Raw genomic sequence first — 18,021 nt, 5'->3', positions numbered from 1 at the left:
AGCCTATTTACAGAAAAATGTTCTGTTGGAAACTGAACATTGTTGACATTCAAACTGACTTATGTGTGAGAGAGAGAAAAAAGAATTCTTGGAGTGGCTAATTTTACTTTCTTCTTTGTTTGTATAGGCCAAGAGAGCTTCAACTCCAAGAGTTTGGCCCTTCAGGCCCAAAAGAAGATCTTGAGTAAAATGGCCACCATGGCCGTGGCAAATCTCCTCACAGACGATACCAGCAGCGAGATTCTGGACGAACTCTACAAGGCCAGTCGCGAATACATCAAAAGCAAGAAGGAAGCTCACAAGATCATCAAAGATGTCATCAAGATTGCCCTGAAGATTGGCATTCTCTACCGAAACCACCAATTCAGTCCTGACGAGATGGAGACCGTCGAACGCTTCAAAAAGAAGATGAACCAGGCGGCCATGACGGTGGTGAGCTTTTACGAGGTGGAGTACACATTCGACCGCGGCATTCTCTCCGAGCTGCTGATGGAATGTAGGGACCTTCTCCATGAGCTGGTGGAGCACCACTTGACCGCACGCTCTCATGCCCGTATCGACCATGTTTTCAACCATTTCGCAGATGTGGATTTCCTGACCGAGCTGTACGGCCCAACTGAAGAGTACAGACTTAACCTGAGGAAGATCTGCGATGGGGTAAACAAACTCCTAGATGAGGGCACACTTTAACCTCCATTTCACGGTTCGTCGGATGAGACTTCATCAGGCTATTGGGATTTGAATGGAGGGATTTTACCCAGTTTGTGTTCTTTGGTTTTTGTTTGAAATTTAGGCTGTCATGATAACTTGATGATGTCACTGTAACCCAACCTGTAGGGATGGTCAACCAAATGCAGATTAAAGTCAAATCCTGGTCTGTATTGTCAACGTACCAGATGATTGTTTGGGGAAAATCCATTTAAGTGGAGAGCCTGAATGAATCAGTGTCCTGAAAACCTGTCCTTTGTGTGCAATTGCAGGAACGTTTTAAATTACGAGCTCCTTTATATGCACTGTATGAAATCTGTCCTTTAGGAATGCAACCCTAGCTTTCTTCTATGCGTCCATGAGAACCAGTTAAGATGTCCAGTTAATCTATTCTTAAGGATATAGTTCATCCCAAAATGAACATTCTATAGTCAGCTTCATGATGTTCCAAACCTGTATGGCTTCAAAAAAAAAATTTGTTTGAATGTGAATCGATGTGAATGCAACAGCTTCGAGTCTTGTTTCAAGCTTGACAGAGTGACCCCATTCACTTTCTTTGTACAACCTCTTGGATTCTTCAGTAGAAATCAAGTCATACAGGTTTAAACTGAGATAAACCCAAGTAAATGATTATTAAACTACATATTTTTGGATGAACTATCCCTAAAGCGTTGAGAGCTTGAGATAAAAATGGCGCAAACCTTTGTTGAACAGAGCATACGCCAAAAATAGCATAACTGAAGTGCAGCAGAAAGATTGTAAATAAACTTTGGGGTTTTGGTCTCCTGTCTTTTGCCTTTGTAATGACTCTGTGTCACAGCTACCATGATCTTGTGCTTGGTTTTTCCAGATCCTGATGTGTCAAGAGCATGTAAATGTGTGTATACGTACATGCAGAAGAGAAATGTGATTATTCCATAAGCCTGTTCAGTAACCCCAGAGTGTAGCACTATTATCTGTCATTAAACAATCCATATGAACTTCCTGTAGTGTCCTTTTGTCATTTTAGCTGCTGTGGTTGATCTATGTTTGACTGGTCCATACTGTTTAGCCAGTTAGGATCTACTACCAGTTAGAACCCAGAGTGCAACATAGTGTTGGCCCAGATGCGGTCCATATCTGGCTCACGTGAAAACCACCCTGATCCAATTTGAAACTGGTTGCTGTCTGGGAATAGTATTCTCCATTCCATGCAAAGTCAGGTGTGGGATATTTAAACTTCAATATCTATCTCCCCTGATCATAAACCATTCTTTTGCATCAATTTATTGTGATCTTCCAAAAAGGAATCTTGATGGATGAGTTAAATGGAATGCAGCACTCAACATGTTTGGTGAACTAGAATAACTCTGCAGGGACATCTTTGTTGACCTTGGCTGCGTTCACACTGTCAGTGTTTGGGATTGACAACCACATTTACTTACAGGTGCGAATCTTTAAATGTCCTGCAAGTTACCCAAACCACACACTAACTAGTTGTCCTGTACTCTTCCATCCGCACATCAGGGCTTTGCCGGTGTGAGCTCAGTTATAGCCTAAAGTGTGATTGTCTCTTCTTTAAATAACCAAAATTACTATATTCTGCCAGTGTGAATGTGGCCCTTGATGAGTAAGAATGTAAACTTGCAGTAAAGCTTATTACAGTAATTTTAACAAATTATCTGGTTTGTCTCTTGTGTAGATAAAGTCCTCCTGTTAAGTTCATACTCGTTACAAATTATATTACAACATCAGTTGTGATCACGTGATTTTGGTTGGAATTAAATGGAGTCATGGTACAGTTTTATATTTTGCTCTCTTTTATTATTTTTCTCGTCAACAACAGGGAGCTTTTTGGACTAATGTTATATATTGGAAACCAAAAGAATCACATTGGATGAACAAATTATGTTTTCTCATTCTCGTGTTGCCAGAGAAAAAGTTTTTATTTTTTTTTAAGGTGGACATAATTTGGTTTCTCTGTAAACCTATGCTAATTGAATGTTTTCTGACAAGCTTTTTACAAATTAATTGTATCATCAGCATTCAGAAGCACAACGTATTATGATCAATAATAATCAGCTTCTGCCATAATTCCTGACAAAATAATTGACAAGCCCTGTTTCCCACTGGTAATTATTACTCATGCGCTCAACTTGTAAATATGATCATTCTAACATGACTTGAAAGCAGCGTTAGATGATGTGACTAATGGGAGTTCAGTTAAATCACTCTATTCAACCACAACTAAAGGCAAATTTCATACAACACAAAGAAGTTCTGTATGAGGCAGATCCTTTTAAATTAGAGAAGGGGACTAACCACGTCTTTCAGATTTTTCAAATTTCCTTTACTATGAACTTCTAAAAGAAGAGAACAGACTGACATTTCTATGTATTTGACAGACCAGATTTAAAAAAAAATTAAGACAGAAATAAAATGCAAAACAAAGAAGCTTTAATGACGCATCTGGTGAACATGTCTTGCCATTCATTCACTTTTAAAAGTGACTAAGCACTCACTGGTCTAAATTCCCTGTAATAGCTGTATGAGCCAAAGGGTCAAGGTTTGGCTGGCTGGCTTGGTCCAGTTAGTCCCTGCTTGGTAGATGTTGTAACTACACAGTTACAGCTTATAGGGCAACAGCTTCTTTCTCCATTGACTGCCATTCAAAAGTAGTCACATATTCAGAGAAAATAAAATTAAATATAACATCTAAAGAACATTTATTCTATTAAAGAATGCATTAGTGCCCGCCTGTACTTGCAGTGACATTGGTTTCCACTCTTCTTTTTTTTCAATTGTCTTTGTTAAAGCATTAAAAGCAATGAACCAAGCAACCAGTTAAAAGGTGAATCACAAAACTACACACTTTTACACGTTACATTGTATTTAACACCCAGTGAGGGAAGAACTACAATCCCATGAAGCATTACAAATAACAGAATCAAATTAAAAACAACTGAGAAATATAAAACTATTCAAAGTTGTTGATTATATCTATAGAAACAATATATTAAGTCAATCTGAATAATAATAAAATATTAATAATGTGAACGGATGGCTTAAATAAAAAGCATATACCATTGATTAAGAACCTTGGAAGTCACAGTACTAGGGTCTGTCTTTAAAGGTTTATAAGTTTCTGTTTAAAATCTATTTCCATACGGAGAAAATTAGACTTTACTTCAGGAAGCCGACTGCTGCACTCTGTAATAAAGCAGATGTTTTGCCAGTAACCAATTTCTGGAGAATGAACTAAACCTAACCATAAACTGCTTAAAGAGACTTGTTTTTTTTTTTTATCTGCTTAAAAATGCTTAAAGAATTTTTAAAATTAAAAAGGGGGGGGTGGGGGGGGTTATCCCCACCAAAAATAGAACAGAAAAAGTGACATACATAAGCAGACTCTGCCTAGGCTTGCTAATGAGGAATGGCACTAATTTTCCTAACAGCTCAGGATCTTCCACACAGTGGCTTCACAGCTCAAGAATGTGCGACTGAGAGCCCAAATTTAGCTGCAGCGGAAGACTGCACTGGGTCAGGTCGGCCTGAAATAAAATAATTGTGGTATGAAAGAACAGAAAGACATGACAGGCTGTTGGACATCAACAGGTTACAAATCAACCAACACCCACACACTGAAACACCCCCCCACAGTGTGCTCTAACAGAGGAGCCTTAGTAAGATGAATGACAGAGCTTAGATCAAAGCGGTGGAGATGCGCATGGTTGCCAGGTCTGCAAAACTAGCCCTAAGATGGCCATTCAAAATGTTAAAATAATGAAATTCCCATCCCTAAAGTGCATATTTAAATAGTCACTATTGCGCAGATTGAAAACACTAGTGATCATAAACACAACTTAAAGGCTCCCTACCAGTGGCTCTTCTTCCAAAAAAAAAAAAAAAAAAAAAAATTCTTAACATAATATTACACAGTATTGTCATTGGTTCAATACAGGCATTTCAGCCAAATTTAATTAATGCAGCATTTCAAACCTTAAACCCACAGGTAAAAAATAAATAAATAAATAAACTCACAGCAACACTTCAAAAGCAGCCAAATTCTACATGAAAACCACAGACTTGGCAACCCTGGGGGAAAAAATTAAAGGGATTTGACATTCAGCCATGTATGGTGACCCATACTCAGAATTCGTACTCTGAATTTAACCCATACAAACTCCACACATATTGTGAACACACACCCAGAGCATCCATTAATGCTGCGGCGCCCTGGGAGCAGTTGGGGGTTCGATGCCTTGCTCAAGGGCACCTCAGTCGTGGTGTTGTCGGCCTGAGACTCAAACCCACAACCCTAGGGTTAGGAGTCAAACGCTCTAACCACTAGGCCACGACTTCCCATTTTTATTTATTTATCTTGTATATATATATGAATATATAAATGTATAAACGAGTAAATATTTCCAAAATACATACTGTATGTGTGCATTTATTCATACATAAATATACACAATACACATACATATATAATGTAAACAAAAACGTTTATTTTGGAAGCGTCACAGTACATTGATGAATAAATGATTGCTTAATAGTCTTATCACAATGTTTTTCTAAATTGCTGTCATACAACTGTCTTAAATGTTATTTTTGATTTGGTTATTGTTCCAGTATTTGCGCTTTGTTCCGTTTTGTTCTCCCTCGTAAACTAGTGACTTCCGAATGCTTTTGGAAACACTAAGATCGACACACGAGCTCGCTTCATTTGTGAGCCATGCCTTTGATCTTCTGACCGAGTCAAACTTGCTTTTTAAAGGACGATTTTCTCTCCTCTGTCTAATCTATAGTTACTCTGAACTTACATAGCGCGCCTCTTTATTTGAATATCTTTGAATAAAAGGAAAACGGCTCTATAATTACACCCATGACAGAAAGAGGGCGGGATGGAGAGAGAGTTGATCACTCTGGTTTTAATCTCTTTATAACACCCACCAACTAACTCTCACAGACCACCCACCTCTGCTCCATGACTCACTATTAACACACCATCCAGCCAAAGACTCATAAAGCACACAAGAACTTACACACACACACAAGCACGTAGACAGACTCTCTTTGTTTACACCAATCATAACGGTGCATGATTAAAATGCACAGACTGTTTTTAGTATCCTGACGTTGTCTTTGAAGAAAAGAGAATCACATTGTTAGAGGACGGAACATAAGAGCCATCTTTAGGAATATCTTAATAAAGATTTATTAGTATGCAAAGTTGGTGTTCACATATCAAAACAATCAAATCACTACAAAAGTAACTGAACTTTACACTTTTCTGCATTTAGTGGTGCAAACCGATCACCTGGAAGGCAAATGTAGCTTCAAATATCCATACATACAGCGCAGAGTCACAAACAGAAGAGACCTTCTCTCTGCAGACATCATATGATAGAAGCCGACTTTCACATGACATGAACATTTGTATGCATTGAATAACTCATCTGAGATCATTTTTCTAATCAGCAATCCTGTGAAGCTCCAGCTACAGCAATAAGAGGCACCAAATCAAACCCTCATCTTTTTTTAATATACTCCCTGCATTTATTTTTTACTAACGATGTTGCGCGAGATGAGTTCTTTCATGATCTCGTTGGTTCCGCCGTAGATGGGTTGAACTCTGGAGTCTGCGAAGGCTCTGAAAGAGAGCACATGAGACAATCATTCAAATGTTTCTAATGCATTTTATTTATGAGTCAAGATTGAAAATCCGGCTGGGGTGAATCTCAAGAATGTTCCAGTCATATTTCACCTCCAAATAATATTAATTAAAGCCTATTTTCAGGTCCATTAAGATTTTTTACACAGTGACATTTTCATGGCAATCACATTTCCCCTCAAATTCTTATTATCGTTAGGAAAAAAAAAATCCACTCTCATTACTGAAACACATAAGAGAAGAGTCACACTGCAAATATCTGTGAATACTTCACAATTTCAATAATATATAAGTAGTCTTACATTAAAGTAACGAGGAACAGAAATGTACTCATCTTTTATAACAAAAATAAAAATTTGGGAAGAAAATCTGCTACATTGTCATGAAAGTAAAAGACTCTTAATAGTCCAAACATATTATTTTGTATTTTTTGCAACACACACACACACACACACACATATAAATATGATTATTTGTTGATTTTTTATTACTATTATATATTTATCTCGTTTTGGAGTTAGATGATATCCAAAAGCTATATTTAGATTGTACTGAGCAATATAACAGATTTAAAAAGACTGGTCATGTATGAATATTCCGGGAGCTTATAAAAGAGGCATTTTACACCTACACAAGGTACATCTGCAGCCAAGAAAATATACAAATATATAACAGACCGCAGAGTGAGTAATCAGAAATCATAATCAAACTGTAGCTTCCATGGAAAAATAATAATAAAATAATTTAAATGTGTTTCACAATCCACAGAAGGTGTTCTATAAATGGCCATTCAAATGAACCCAGTTTTAGCTCCATTTAAAAAGTGCTGGAGTTATTGTGGTGGTGAGAAAGAGCAGAGCTGAGAGAAACACGCCCTCTGCTGGACACCAGAATAACAGTCAAGGTAACAGAGGAAAAACAAGCCGTCAAGCTCCTTAGGGTACTTTCACACTAGCACTTTTGGTGTGCACCCGGGTTCGAATGACATGTTCGTTTGGATGATTTGAACGCTGTCTTCCGAACTCGAGTGCGCACCCGTGAACCGTACCAGAGTCAGCCTTTAAAAAGGGTGGTCTGGGGTACGGTTCATGTGAACTCTGGTACAGTTGCTGCTGGTGTGAACGCAATCGTACCAAATCGCGGAAGTGAACCGCTATTAATGACGTTTTATCTGATGAAAATGTGTGTTTGTGTGTGTTTCACTCACTTTCCTGACAAGCGTGACTGACGCTGCAAATAGAAAGCTGTATGTCTCATTTCTGTTCACCTTCAGTGTTCTTCAGATCATTTGCAGTACATTCGTGAGACAGACGTAAGTGTTGTTATGTAACTGAAGCTTTGTAAACAAAACTAACTGTTCAAAAATGTAAATATATAAAAGTGTAGCAATGTTATGCATTTGCCGCCTTCTCCTGTGCCGCCGTTACTAAGCGACGAGGTAAACAGCTGGTGACTTGATGACGCAAACGAACCGTGGTTCGGACTCAAATAACATAATATGAACGCAGTTCAGCGTGGGCAGGGGGAGGGGGGAGCAATCGAACTCGGGTGCAGACCAGGCAAGTGAACCAAGTGTGAAAGCATCCTTAAAGTACTATGATTTTCACCGAATTACGTAATTTTAAACAGTTTTTCACACAAATAGATGGCACCGCTAGCTTATGAAGTTCTGTCAAAGTTATTGCCTTCATGCACGACATGCATGCATTGTAAATGCATATGAAAAGGCAGCACTTTTTCAGATTAATGCACTTAATCTGAATACAAAAAATCTGTATAAATACATAGCAATCACGTTCCTGCAGCACTGACAATGTAAATTCCTCCTTTTGTTTAAGAAGAAATTCATTTGAAACGACATGACCATTTTCATTTGTAGGCGTCATTGTCACAGAATCAATATTTTGTACAGTATTCTGGTTACAAGTGTGAATGCCCATGAGCGCTGATCGTACACTTCTCAGTGACTGGTACTCACTTGGCTATCGGATACTCCCACATGTAGCCCCATCCTCCGTGAAGCTGCAGGCACTGAGTAGCAACTCTATTCTGCAAATCTGTGGCCCTAGGGAGAGAAAAAGACCTTGTAACACAAAACTGGTATAACATTAACAGCGCAAAATGATGCAAGAAAAGCGGTGCTTTCTATGGACTTAATCAGGCATGCAAAGCTTTACATAAAACAAATCCAAAAGGTAGCGCTTTTTAAAATCTCTTGTTATTTGCCATTATTTTCACAATCAGTCAGCATGAAATGGAAGCTGCGACTGACATTACTTTTGTACTGTGATGCATTTCTAAGTGAAAGGACTTGTTGAATGAGAATAAATGTGGCGGGGAGACGAGATCTCTGGATGATTCAATCAGTTAGACTCAAATTTCAAAACACATCAGCAAACCATCAGAATCTTTAAACGTCTTGAAACCAAGAAAATCACATTATAGCTAGAATACACAACATGACATTTTCCTAGATTCTGCCCCGATCTGCTGTCTGAAAAGACACCGCTATCTACCGTGAATCTGTGATTTTTTTTTCACCATCAGAAGTCTCACCAGTATTTGGCCATCGACGCTGTGCTCGAATCCAGCTTCTTCTCACTGTGGAGCTGAAGGCAGCTGTCAATAAAAGCTCGACCTACACAGACTTCTGTCTTCAACTCGGCCAGTTTGTGCTGCACCACCTGAAAGACGGGTTAGATGATCGGTTATAGCTCTGATGATAATGAGGTTTTATTAGTGCAAACCTGATTTAGCCCTCCCTGATTCCACTCATCCATATGTATAAATGAACAGCGTAATGGAGCTTATTCAATTTCTCCGAGCATCGGTCTCAAACTGCAGACAGGATGGAGGGATACAATTACAAAGTGAGTGTGTGGCCGTGACCTTACGTGAGGTTAAAAGCACACTAAACAAATGAAGAAACTAATTGTGAGGAACTTAACATAACTGAAAAGGTTTTTTTAAAGAGGTCATACCAGAAAATAGAATTTTTTTGTATGAAAACAACCATACTATATAAACAGTTCCTTCAGTAAAATCAAGTTGTGGCTTGTTCTGAAATTGCTAGTGTTCTGTAATCAAAAATATATAGTCGTTCACATTTACTTGTCAACAATGCCTATAAAGTGTTCAGAAACTTGGGCCGCCAAGTGACAACAAGGTAATAAATAGAAAGCAGGAACAGATACTAATCTCCAGAAGAACTAAAGAGAAGTAAAATGTGTCAAAGTTCACCAAATCATTTGCACTTGCTTGTTGTGTTTAAAACCTAAATCCCTCTGAAGTTTATATGTGACCCTGGACCACAAAACCTTAAGTCGCTCGGGTATAGTTGTAGCAATAACCAAAAATACATTGTATGGGTCAAAATTATAAACTTTTCTTTTCATGTCAAAATTACATTAGACATGAGAGAACAGTGCATTATCTCAAATCCACAGCTTAATATAGAAAAGCTTCATTGTTTACGTGGAAAAATCAAATAATGCAGAGCTTTTATAAAAGATAAAACAGTATTTTAATGACACAAATTGAATGGTTAATTGATTAGTAATTAAAAGGACCATTTGTCTGTAGTTTCTTATATATATTCCCATAACAATGTAAATTATAATCAAAAATTAGGAATAATGTGTTAGAAATGTTTGCTTGCTTACCTTTGATTGTTAAAAAAAAATTAAGTTTCTTTTTTTAAAGCAAAAAAATAAAATAAAAGCTTTAACATGTCCCCTTTATATTTACCTGCAGGTCAGCGATGGTCTTGCCGAACGCTTTCCGCTGCATCACATAGTTCCTTGACTCTTCAAACATGAACTCGCAGCTGGCAAGACCCATGACTGCTATAAGAAGGCGCTCCTGCAGAAAGACATCGAAATAAATCTCTCCCTATTCATATTATAGTTCATTGTAATGGGGTGTGAGCCCATTTGTAGAGCTTTTCAAATTCCCAGAATCATAATCCCCTCATATTTTGATATCTTATGCCGACAATGCAATCCATATACAAAAGATCTTCACAGACGGAGGCAATATGTGAGAGGGAATTGACTGGGTCCTAAAGCAGGTTGTTAGAAATAGATATTAACTCAATAATACAAATAATACTCATTTATGCTCTCTACATTCTTCTAAAAAGTAGCACTGTGTTTATAAACACATTATATGGAATATATAATATCATGCAACTACCCACACACAAACCATTAAATATGTTGCAGTTTTATCAAGAATAAGAATAGGAAAACTCAAAAGAGAGCAGCAGATTTGTACTCTCACTCTTATACCTGTGGCAGCTCATTCATCAGATAATAAAATCCCTTATTGACCTGACCCAACAAAGCTTCGGCGGGCAAACGCACATCCTCAAAGAACAGTTCAGCTGTATCCTGCATAGAAACAAATACCCAATAGATTTATAACTAGACCTCTCTATTAATCTATATTACACTATAATCTACATTTAATTTGTAGAGAAATTCTAAGTTAACTCTTACACAAACTGGCTATGTATGTATATATTATTATTATTATTATTTATTAATATATTAGGTTATGCATTTGGGAAGCTTTAAGGGGAACCTGAGCTTTAAGTCCAAGCTTCTCCAGTTTGCGGCCCTTTTGGAAGCCCTTAGTGCCGCTGTCGACCAGGAACAGACTGATTCCATGAGCTGCTGTCTTTGCTTCACGGTTAGTTACAGCAACTACAATCACCACATCACTCATCCAGCCATTAGTGATGAACACCTGAGAGAAAGTGACCAAAGAACAAGACTGTAATTTAACAAAAGGTGATAGAAAATTCTAAACAATTGAAAATAACTAACCCAACTAATCAGCAGAAGATTAACTCTTTATTTAAGTTACTTATTAATTAATTTATTTTTAAATTATAATTGTTTTTGATGAAATATCTTAGAATCATTATAAGTGCACATCACAGAATATATATATATATATATATATATATATATATATATATATATATATATATATATATATATATATAAATGCAGTTTATGACCCCTTTCATTTAGAAAATTATTGACTTGAAAAACAGTGCAAGAATCGTGTGGACTAATTTATGATATGGTTTTTTTCTTTTATATGGCTTTTTTCTTTGAGTGCAGCAGCATTCATTTCAAGTAATTTTGGTTAAACAGAAGAGAAAAGCAGAAAAGAAGAAAACAGAAAAGAAGAAAATTCTACAGAATATTAACTACAGTACTGAACTTAAGGTTTGCTGTCTACTTTCAGGAGAAAATAATGGATATTAGATCAAGTATCTGCAAGACAAACAAGCATGCTAAAATTGGCTTCTGAAGATAAGCTTGCTGTAGTACATCACTGCCCTCAGCTTGCTATATTCTGCCACTGATTTTAAAACTGATTTAATAAAATCTCTAACAAAGGAAATATTTGAACACCTGGTAATTATAGACCAATTTAAAATCTCCCTTTTTTCTTTCCTTTTTTTTTTTTTGAGAAACTTTTAATTAGCCTAGAACCTTTTTAAATGTAAAAACTAAATTAGAGATATTTCAGTCAGGTCTTAGGACATATAAAACTTATAAGTGCGGCTTTTGATATATTCGATTATTTAAGTGAACACCTGATATTGTTTTTTATCAGTTTATCTCATATCTCTGAGAGTTTTATTATTATGTATTTATTTTGTATCTATAAATGGTAACTGAAACACTATGAGGGGTACCTCAAGGATCAATTTTAAGACCATTACTTTTTAATTTGTATATGCTACTGATTGACTCACTTGCTAACTGTATTTTAGTTACCAAGAGAGTCAATCAGGATAGGTTTCACAGTGAAACTGCCCCCTAAAGAAAATATATTAGGACTTAAGCCACATCAAGGAGCAAACATTTATCACATGAAGAATATTGCTAAAATGAGAACATTTCTTTCTCTGAGCAACATGGAGAGACTAATGCAAACTTACACAACTAACTGGTTTGACTACTACTGTAATGCCCTCCTTTCTAGTCTACCAAAGAATACAATAAATCAAAGAATTATAAAAAATTGTGCTGTATGAGTGCTAACTAAAACCAAAACTTTTCTCATTTAGCTATTCCACACACCAGAATTAAAATATTTTCTGATGTCCCATTCAGCTATTACACTAAATGCCACTGTAACAACAAGAACAAATGAAGTGAGAGGTGCATAAGATTAATGATTTTAATTTTTAATCTTCTGCAACTCCCATTTCGTTTGTTATTACATTGGCATTAAGCTGAATAATATTTTAAATTCTATTTCAATCTTAAATAAAAAAAATATATTTTACACTTGTATATTTTAGTTAAACTAAATTAAATAAACTGATTTAGTCTGGCTTTTATATTTATTACCATCATAATCGCTTATTTATATTTGATTTAACTTTTTATTATAGGCTATGTTTGTGCTTTTTTTATTTCTTGTATTTTGCGTCAGTCACTTATTTATGCTGGCATTGAATTTGTTTGATAGATGCTATATAAACAGTTTTATTGACTGCCTGACCGATAAAAAAAATTATGTGCATCAGAAGCCATTGTTCATACCTTACTCCCATTAAGAATCCAGTCAGTTCCATCTTTTTTTGCAAATGTTTTCACTCCTTGAAGGTCACTTTAGAGAGAAAATTAAACATGTGAACCAGGACGACACAGAACAAATGACTGTACACAATTTGACTCTGCAAGCATGAAAATGTGATGCACCCTGGGAGTCAGTGTCTTTGTATCTTTAAAAGTATCATTTTTTCTTTAATGTCATGCCTGCATTGAAGCCCACCTGCCGGCTCCAGGCTCTGTCATAGCGATGGCCCCGATGCATTTCCCAGCAGTCATCTGTGGAATATAGTTCTCGATCTGAGCCTTAGAGCCATAGTGACTGATATAAGGCATAACAATCTCAGAGTGAAGAGAGAAGCCAGGACCACTGCAGTTACAGTACATTCTACAACACAAATAGAGCCAGAACACCCACTACATTACACACACAGACACAAAAAGCCAAGGGAAAAACCTACATTCTAGACATTCAGCATTGTGCTTTATTCCAAACTGAAATGCATTTTAAATTCCAGTTCAATTTGAACTGAGACAACAAGCAGAACATAGAACTGGAATTCAAATTAACGAAGAAGAATTATGATTGAATTGATTAAAATAAAACATTTAATTATATCTATTATTCAATATTTCATGTTATTATTAAAATGTAATATATTTCTATTCATACTTTCAGAATAGATTATTGAGGACATTTTGTGGTGTTTTGTGGAAGAAAAAATATAATTCGTTTTGATGACTTTGGTCATTTTTTTTGACAAGACTGATCATGAAACATATCAGTCTATATCCAATCAGTTCAATTAATTTATTTTATATTTTATTGCATAACTCCTGTTTTATAACTATGATTCATTTTTACTGAATTACAGTTTAATAAATTCCTCTTCCCGCCACTCAAATTGTAATTCCTATGGGATGTCCCATTGAAATTCACATTCATGATTTGAAATAGAAAGAGAGTTTTAAAATTCTGAATTTTTCTGAATAGGTTCAGACAGATAAAGGAGGAGCTACTATGACAGACAGGTGAAGGCGGGGCTACTCACTGCTCCTCCCACACTATAGCAGCAGACAGGAGGTCCCCTCCGATTCCCCCGTGCTCCTCGGGTGTATATATTCCCAGCAATCCATGCTCTCCGGCCTTTTCCCAAACCTCTCTGCTGACCTCACCAGCCTTCTCCCACCTAGAAGCATACAGAGTATATGCATTGCATACATTTTTAAAAACATTTTCATTCAGTATCAGCATCAGTATCTATTATAACAACATCATATTCAGGATAAGAGAGGGATGAACCACACTGGTGACTTACTGAGTGTGATACGGAACAACTTCCTCCTGAAAGAACCGCCGCACATTTTGTCGGAACAGGTCATGCTCCTCTGAGAAGATCCGTCTGGTGCCGATGTCCATCAGTGTCTTGGCCATGGACGTTTCTGGTCGAAAGGCTGCTGTTTCCCCATGCTGGACCTCTGCATGCTGCATTCTGGGAATCAGATTAACCCCTTTGCTATAGTACTTCAAATATTATGAATATATTATTACCACTGATATATCACCTCGTTTAATAATATATTCATAATAATAATAATAATATATCATTACCATAAAAAAAAAAACCGGCCATATATGGAATAGCATAAAACCATTATACTTTTTTGTTATTATTTGCATTCTAATTTCATTCTAAAAAACAAAACATTTCAAACATGTAAGAAACACCCGTGTAATTTGAAAATGCACATATTAACCCTCTGATTAACCCTTTTGGTAGCTATTTTTAACCATTCAGGATGATACAACAAAACTACGATTTTTTTTTTTCTCTCACAATTTTATGTATAGCTGCCTTCCTTTTTGTCATTATGATAATGTAAATTCAGCATTTTTGATAACATTGGTAATACTGAAAAATATATTCTATTACAGATATATAATGTAGGGAAGTATTTGATATTATCATATCGTTTACTATAGAAAATTAACAGGAAAAATAATAACAATTGTTTGGTGGACCTTTTTAAGCTGCCTTACAGTAATATATTTTAAAAGACAATATATTTTCAGAGGTAACGTTACTTCTTGTTTTGTTTTTTTACACCAATGTTTAGTGACAACACCTAACTTATCAGTTTTCTTGTTGATTTTTAACAATAAAAAATAAAAATTTAAAATATAATATTATTCATATGTAAAAATGCATCAATTTTTCTTTTCATATGCATCAGAGAAATAAATAATTAAAACGAGAACTACTAGAATGAACTATTTCTGCGAATTATGATGAAACATATCTATCAAATAACACGAAAGATAATGAAAACAACAAAATTGAGCACAAATGAGACTCACCTCGACATAGTCACACTAAACGCCTGTTTACTCCGCAAATAAACATTTTTCGTCGCAGGAGAAAAACTCCTTAGTGTCTTTAGTGCAAACATGCTGATGTGGAGGAGATCAAGTTAAAATCTAAGGCACAATATCTGACAGGTCAAATATCGTCCGTGAACTTTACTCTAAATAAAGAAAGGACACATCCGCGTAATTGTGATGTACGGTTCGCGAAACGAATCGTTCGATTCGACCGGTTCTTCTGAGTGAGCCGGTTGAACCAGTTCACCAAATCGAACTGAATCTTTTGAAACGATGCGTATCTCCAGTAAACACTAGTCCACAAATTACTTGAATTATTCATTTTTGAACGTGGCTGACACTCCCTCTGAGTCGAAATAAATCAATATACCGGGGGAAATTAATTTACTCAGACAATACACTGACTGAACTGCTGTGAAGAGAGAATTGATGATGTTGGACCATAGTCAAGACTCCATGTTTAATAGGAATAGCCTAAAGGAATGATTTATGAAATACCTGCACTGTAATAGTTTACGATGACGCATTCACAAACTGAGTTTGTAATAAATAGAACTGATGAACACGAGCTGATGATATACTGAACAAACGTGCCATTAGAGTGGTTCAGGAGTCAAGAACCGGTTGCAACTAATGTATTTACTTTATATCTTCAAGATTTAATTAAATTATCGTATGCACATCACTGCCTGTTACTATTTGGGTGCTTAGTTGCAAAACTTAATTGTGAACTTCTCAGATCATGATTATGATGTTTTAACTGTCTGATTTTATGATTACTGATTTTATATATTTGAATGTGTATTTTCATCCCGCCCCGGGACGATAGACTTTATATTAAATCGTGAAACCGTACGTTAGGGAGTGAAAGAACCGATGAACCGTTTTTTAACCGGTTCACTGAAACGAACTGTCCGAAAGAACCGGACTTCCCGCGACTACTGCCAAAAGACATAAAGAGAACCTGTCAAAATAAGAGTCATTTTATTCTAACGCTGATTGTCAAATTGTATCTGAACGTTCTGTATGGCTGTAATTTACTAGAAATATTCCAAAATAAAAAATGAATAATAATTAAAACACGTGGATTGGTCTTGATAGTAACGGTTTGTCACTGAATGTCACTGAAACGCTATTTTATTGTATAGGCTACTATCGACACCATCTGAGCCCTCTCAATACAATAAAATGCCTTTTTCAGAGTAGTGAATGTTTAGTCAGTTTAAAGCTTCCTCAAGAGCATTTCAGTATTGCAACAAGGAATCATAGATGCAAAAAATATATTGTGAAAAAATAAAAAACATTTCATATTTCAAGACTATTTCAGTAGGATGTGTCATAATCCCTGGGGTAGAGGTTAGAATCCACGTCGTCTTTCTATTTTCCCTTTATCCTCCAATAGAAATAAGACATTAGTGACCTCTACTGGACCCCAATAATAAACGCATCAAAAATCCCTCTATTTTCTTCGTAATTATTTGTGAATTTAAACTAGCGGTTTCTGAGTAGGCTATGTAAGTATATCAAATATTTATAAACTATTTCATTGTGTTGTATCTTTGTGAATACCCTTGCCTTGTGTTTTGTTTTATTAATGCTGTCTCGTTGCATTCTCAACTCACTGGCTGTAATATGATCTGCATTACTTTGACAAGAAAAGCCTGGTTTTCCTAATGATGCAGAAACTGATGCACGGGTGTCACAGGCTGAGATACTGATGCAGGGCAGAACATGTGGAGCAGTGCTAATGAAGAATCTGAACAAAGAGCCTGTTGTGTTCAGACTCCCAGAGAAGAGCCGAACGACCTCTGTCCCACTTTCACACAGACGCAGAGCTGTCTGCTGCAAACACACACAGACAGAAGCATATCGACTCATGCACGGTGAAAGGTGATGCCTGGAAATATTGCAAATATTGAATGTGCAAAATAAATCTCAAATTGCTTTTAAGACAAATATAGAACACTATAAACCTTGCTGTTCTGAGATCAGTGTAAATCTGCTTTGACAAGATTGTGGTGGGGGAAGAGAACCTGTCATATGACAGTACAGTACAGTACCCACAAACAAACAGTTTGACAGGTCAAAGACAAGTGTTATTGGTTGAAAATAAAGGTTTTCTGTTCAAACCTGTTTTGTCTACATAACACTCTACACAGAAGAAAAAAATACTTTGTTTAAAATCGTATTTTCAGTGTTGATTTTTTTTTTTTTGTATTATTATTTTCATGATAACAATCAAAGGTCTTTCAAAGTTGCTTTTATAGCATGTAAACTAAATTAAACATTAATGTATTATCTTAAGTAAAAACTATACTTTCAAGTGATATTTAGCTTTTATAATGAAATTAAGTAAATGAAAATAAGTAAAAAATGACCTACATTTAGTAACATTTTAGCTTATGTCTAAAGAAAATATATTAAATATTAGAAGATGTGAAATTTAGTACAAGACTTAGGTATTCAAAAAAGCATTTCTCTTATTCAGTGAAATCTGAAAAACACTGTCTATAGGTTAATGAGAAATTCCTATTATGGCAACTTATGTTGGGGCATTTACTCAAATGTTCACCATGCATTCCTTTTAAAATATAAATTAGCAATTTTAATAAGACTTTATATGGGCCTATACCTTGAAATAAACCCACCCTGATATATACTGACATATATATAAAATAAAATTCAAGAATGTT

At 35.8% G+C, this 18,021-nt stretch overlaps 2 protein-coding genes across 2 annotated transcripts in view; one reads left to right on the top strand and one right to left on the bottom strand.

Annotated features, from left to right (window-relative positions):
* Positions 1 to 1,183, top strand: part of LOC113118575 (tumor necrosis factor alpha-induced protein 8-like protein 3) — a 39,146-nt gene extending 37,963 nt beyond the window's left edge. The window contains exon 2 of the mRNA XM_026287850.1: positions 128 to 1,183. Coding sequence (XP_026143635.1) covers positions 128 to 690 — 563 coding nt within the window. The 3' untranslated portion in view covers positions 691 to 1,183. The remainder of the gene's footprint in view (positions 1 to 127) is intronic.
* A 4,701-nt stretch (positions 1,184 to 5,884) lies between these two features.
* On the bottom strand, positions 5,885 to 15,506 carry acadl (acyl-CoA dehydrogenase long chain). The gene is made up of 11 exons (XM_026287849.1): positions 15,305 to 15,506; positions 14,265 to 14,438; positions 13,998 to 14,135; positions 13,169 to 13,333; positions 12,937 to 13,003; positions 10,949 to 11,113; positions 10,654 to 10,755; positions 10,112 to 10,225; positions 8,921 to 9,048; positions 8,343 to 8,429; positions 5,885 to 6,343 (listed from the first exon to the last, which is right to left on the bottom strand). The coding sequence occupies exons 1-11, from the start codon at positions 15,394 to 15,396 to the stop codon at positions 6,250 to 6,252; spliced, it is 1,326 nt and encodes a 441-aa protein (XP_026143634.1). The 5' UTR covers positions 15,397 to 15,506; the 3' UTR covers positions 5,885 to 6,249.
* Positions 15,507 to 18,021: the final 2,515 nt, after the last annotated feature.

This window comes from Carassius auratus, chromosome 18 (genome assembly GCF_003368295.1).
Source record: "Carassius auratus strain Wakin chromosome 18, ASM336829v1, whole genome shotgun sequence".
Taxonomy (NCBI): Eukaryota; Metazoa; Chordata; class Actinopteri; order Cypriniformes; family Cyprinidae; genus Carassius; species Carassius auratus.
This window is presented reverse-complemented; position numbering and strand designations above follow the sequence as displayed.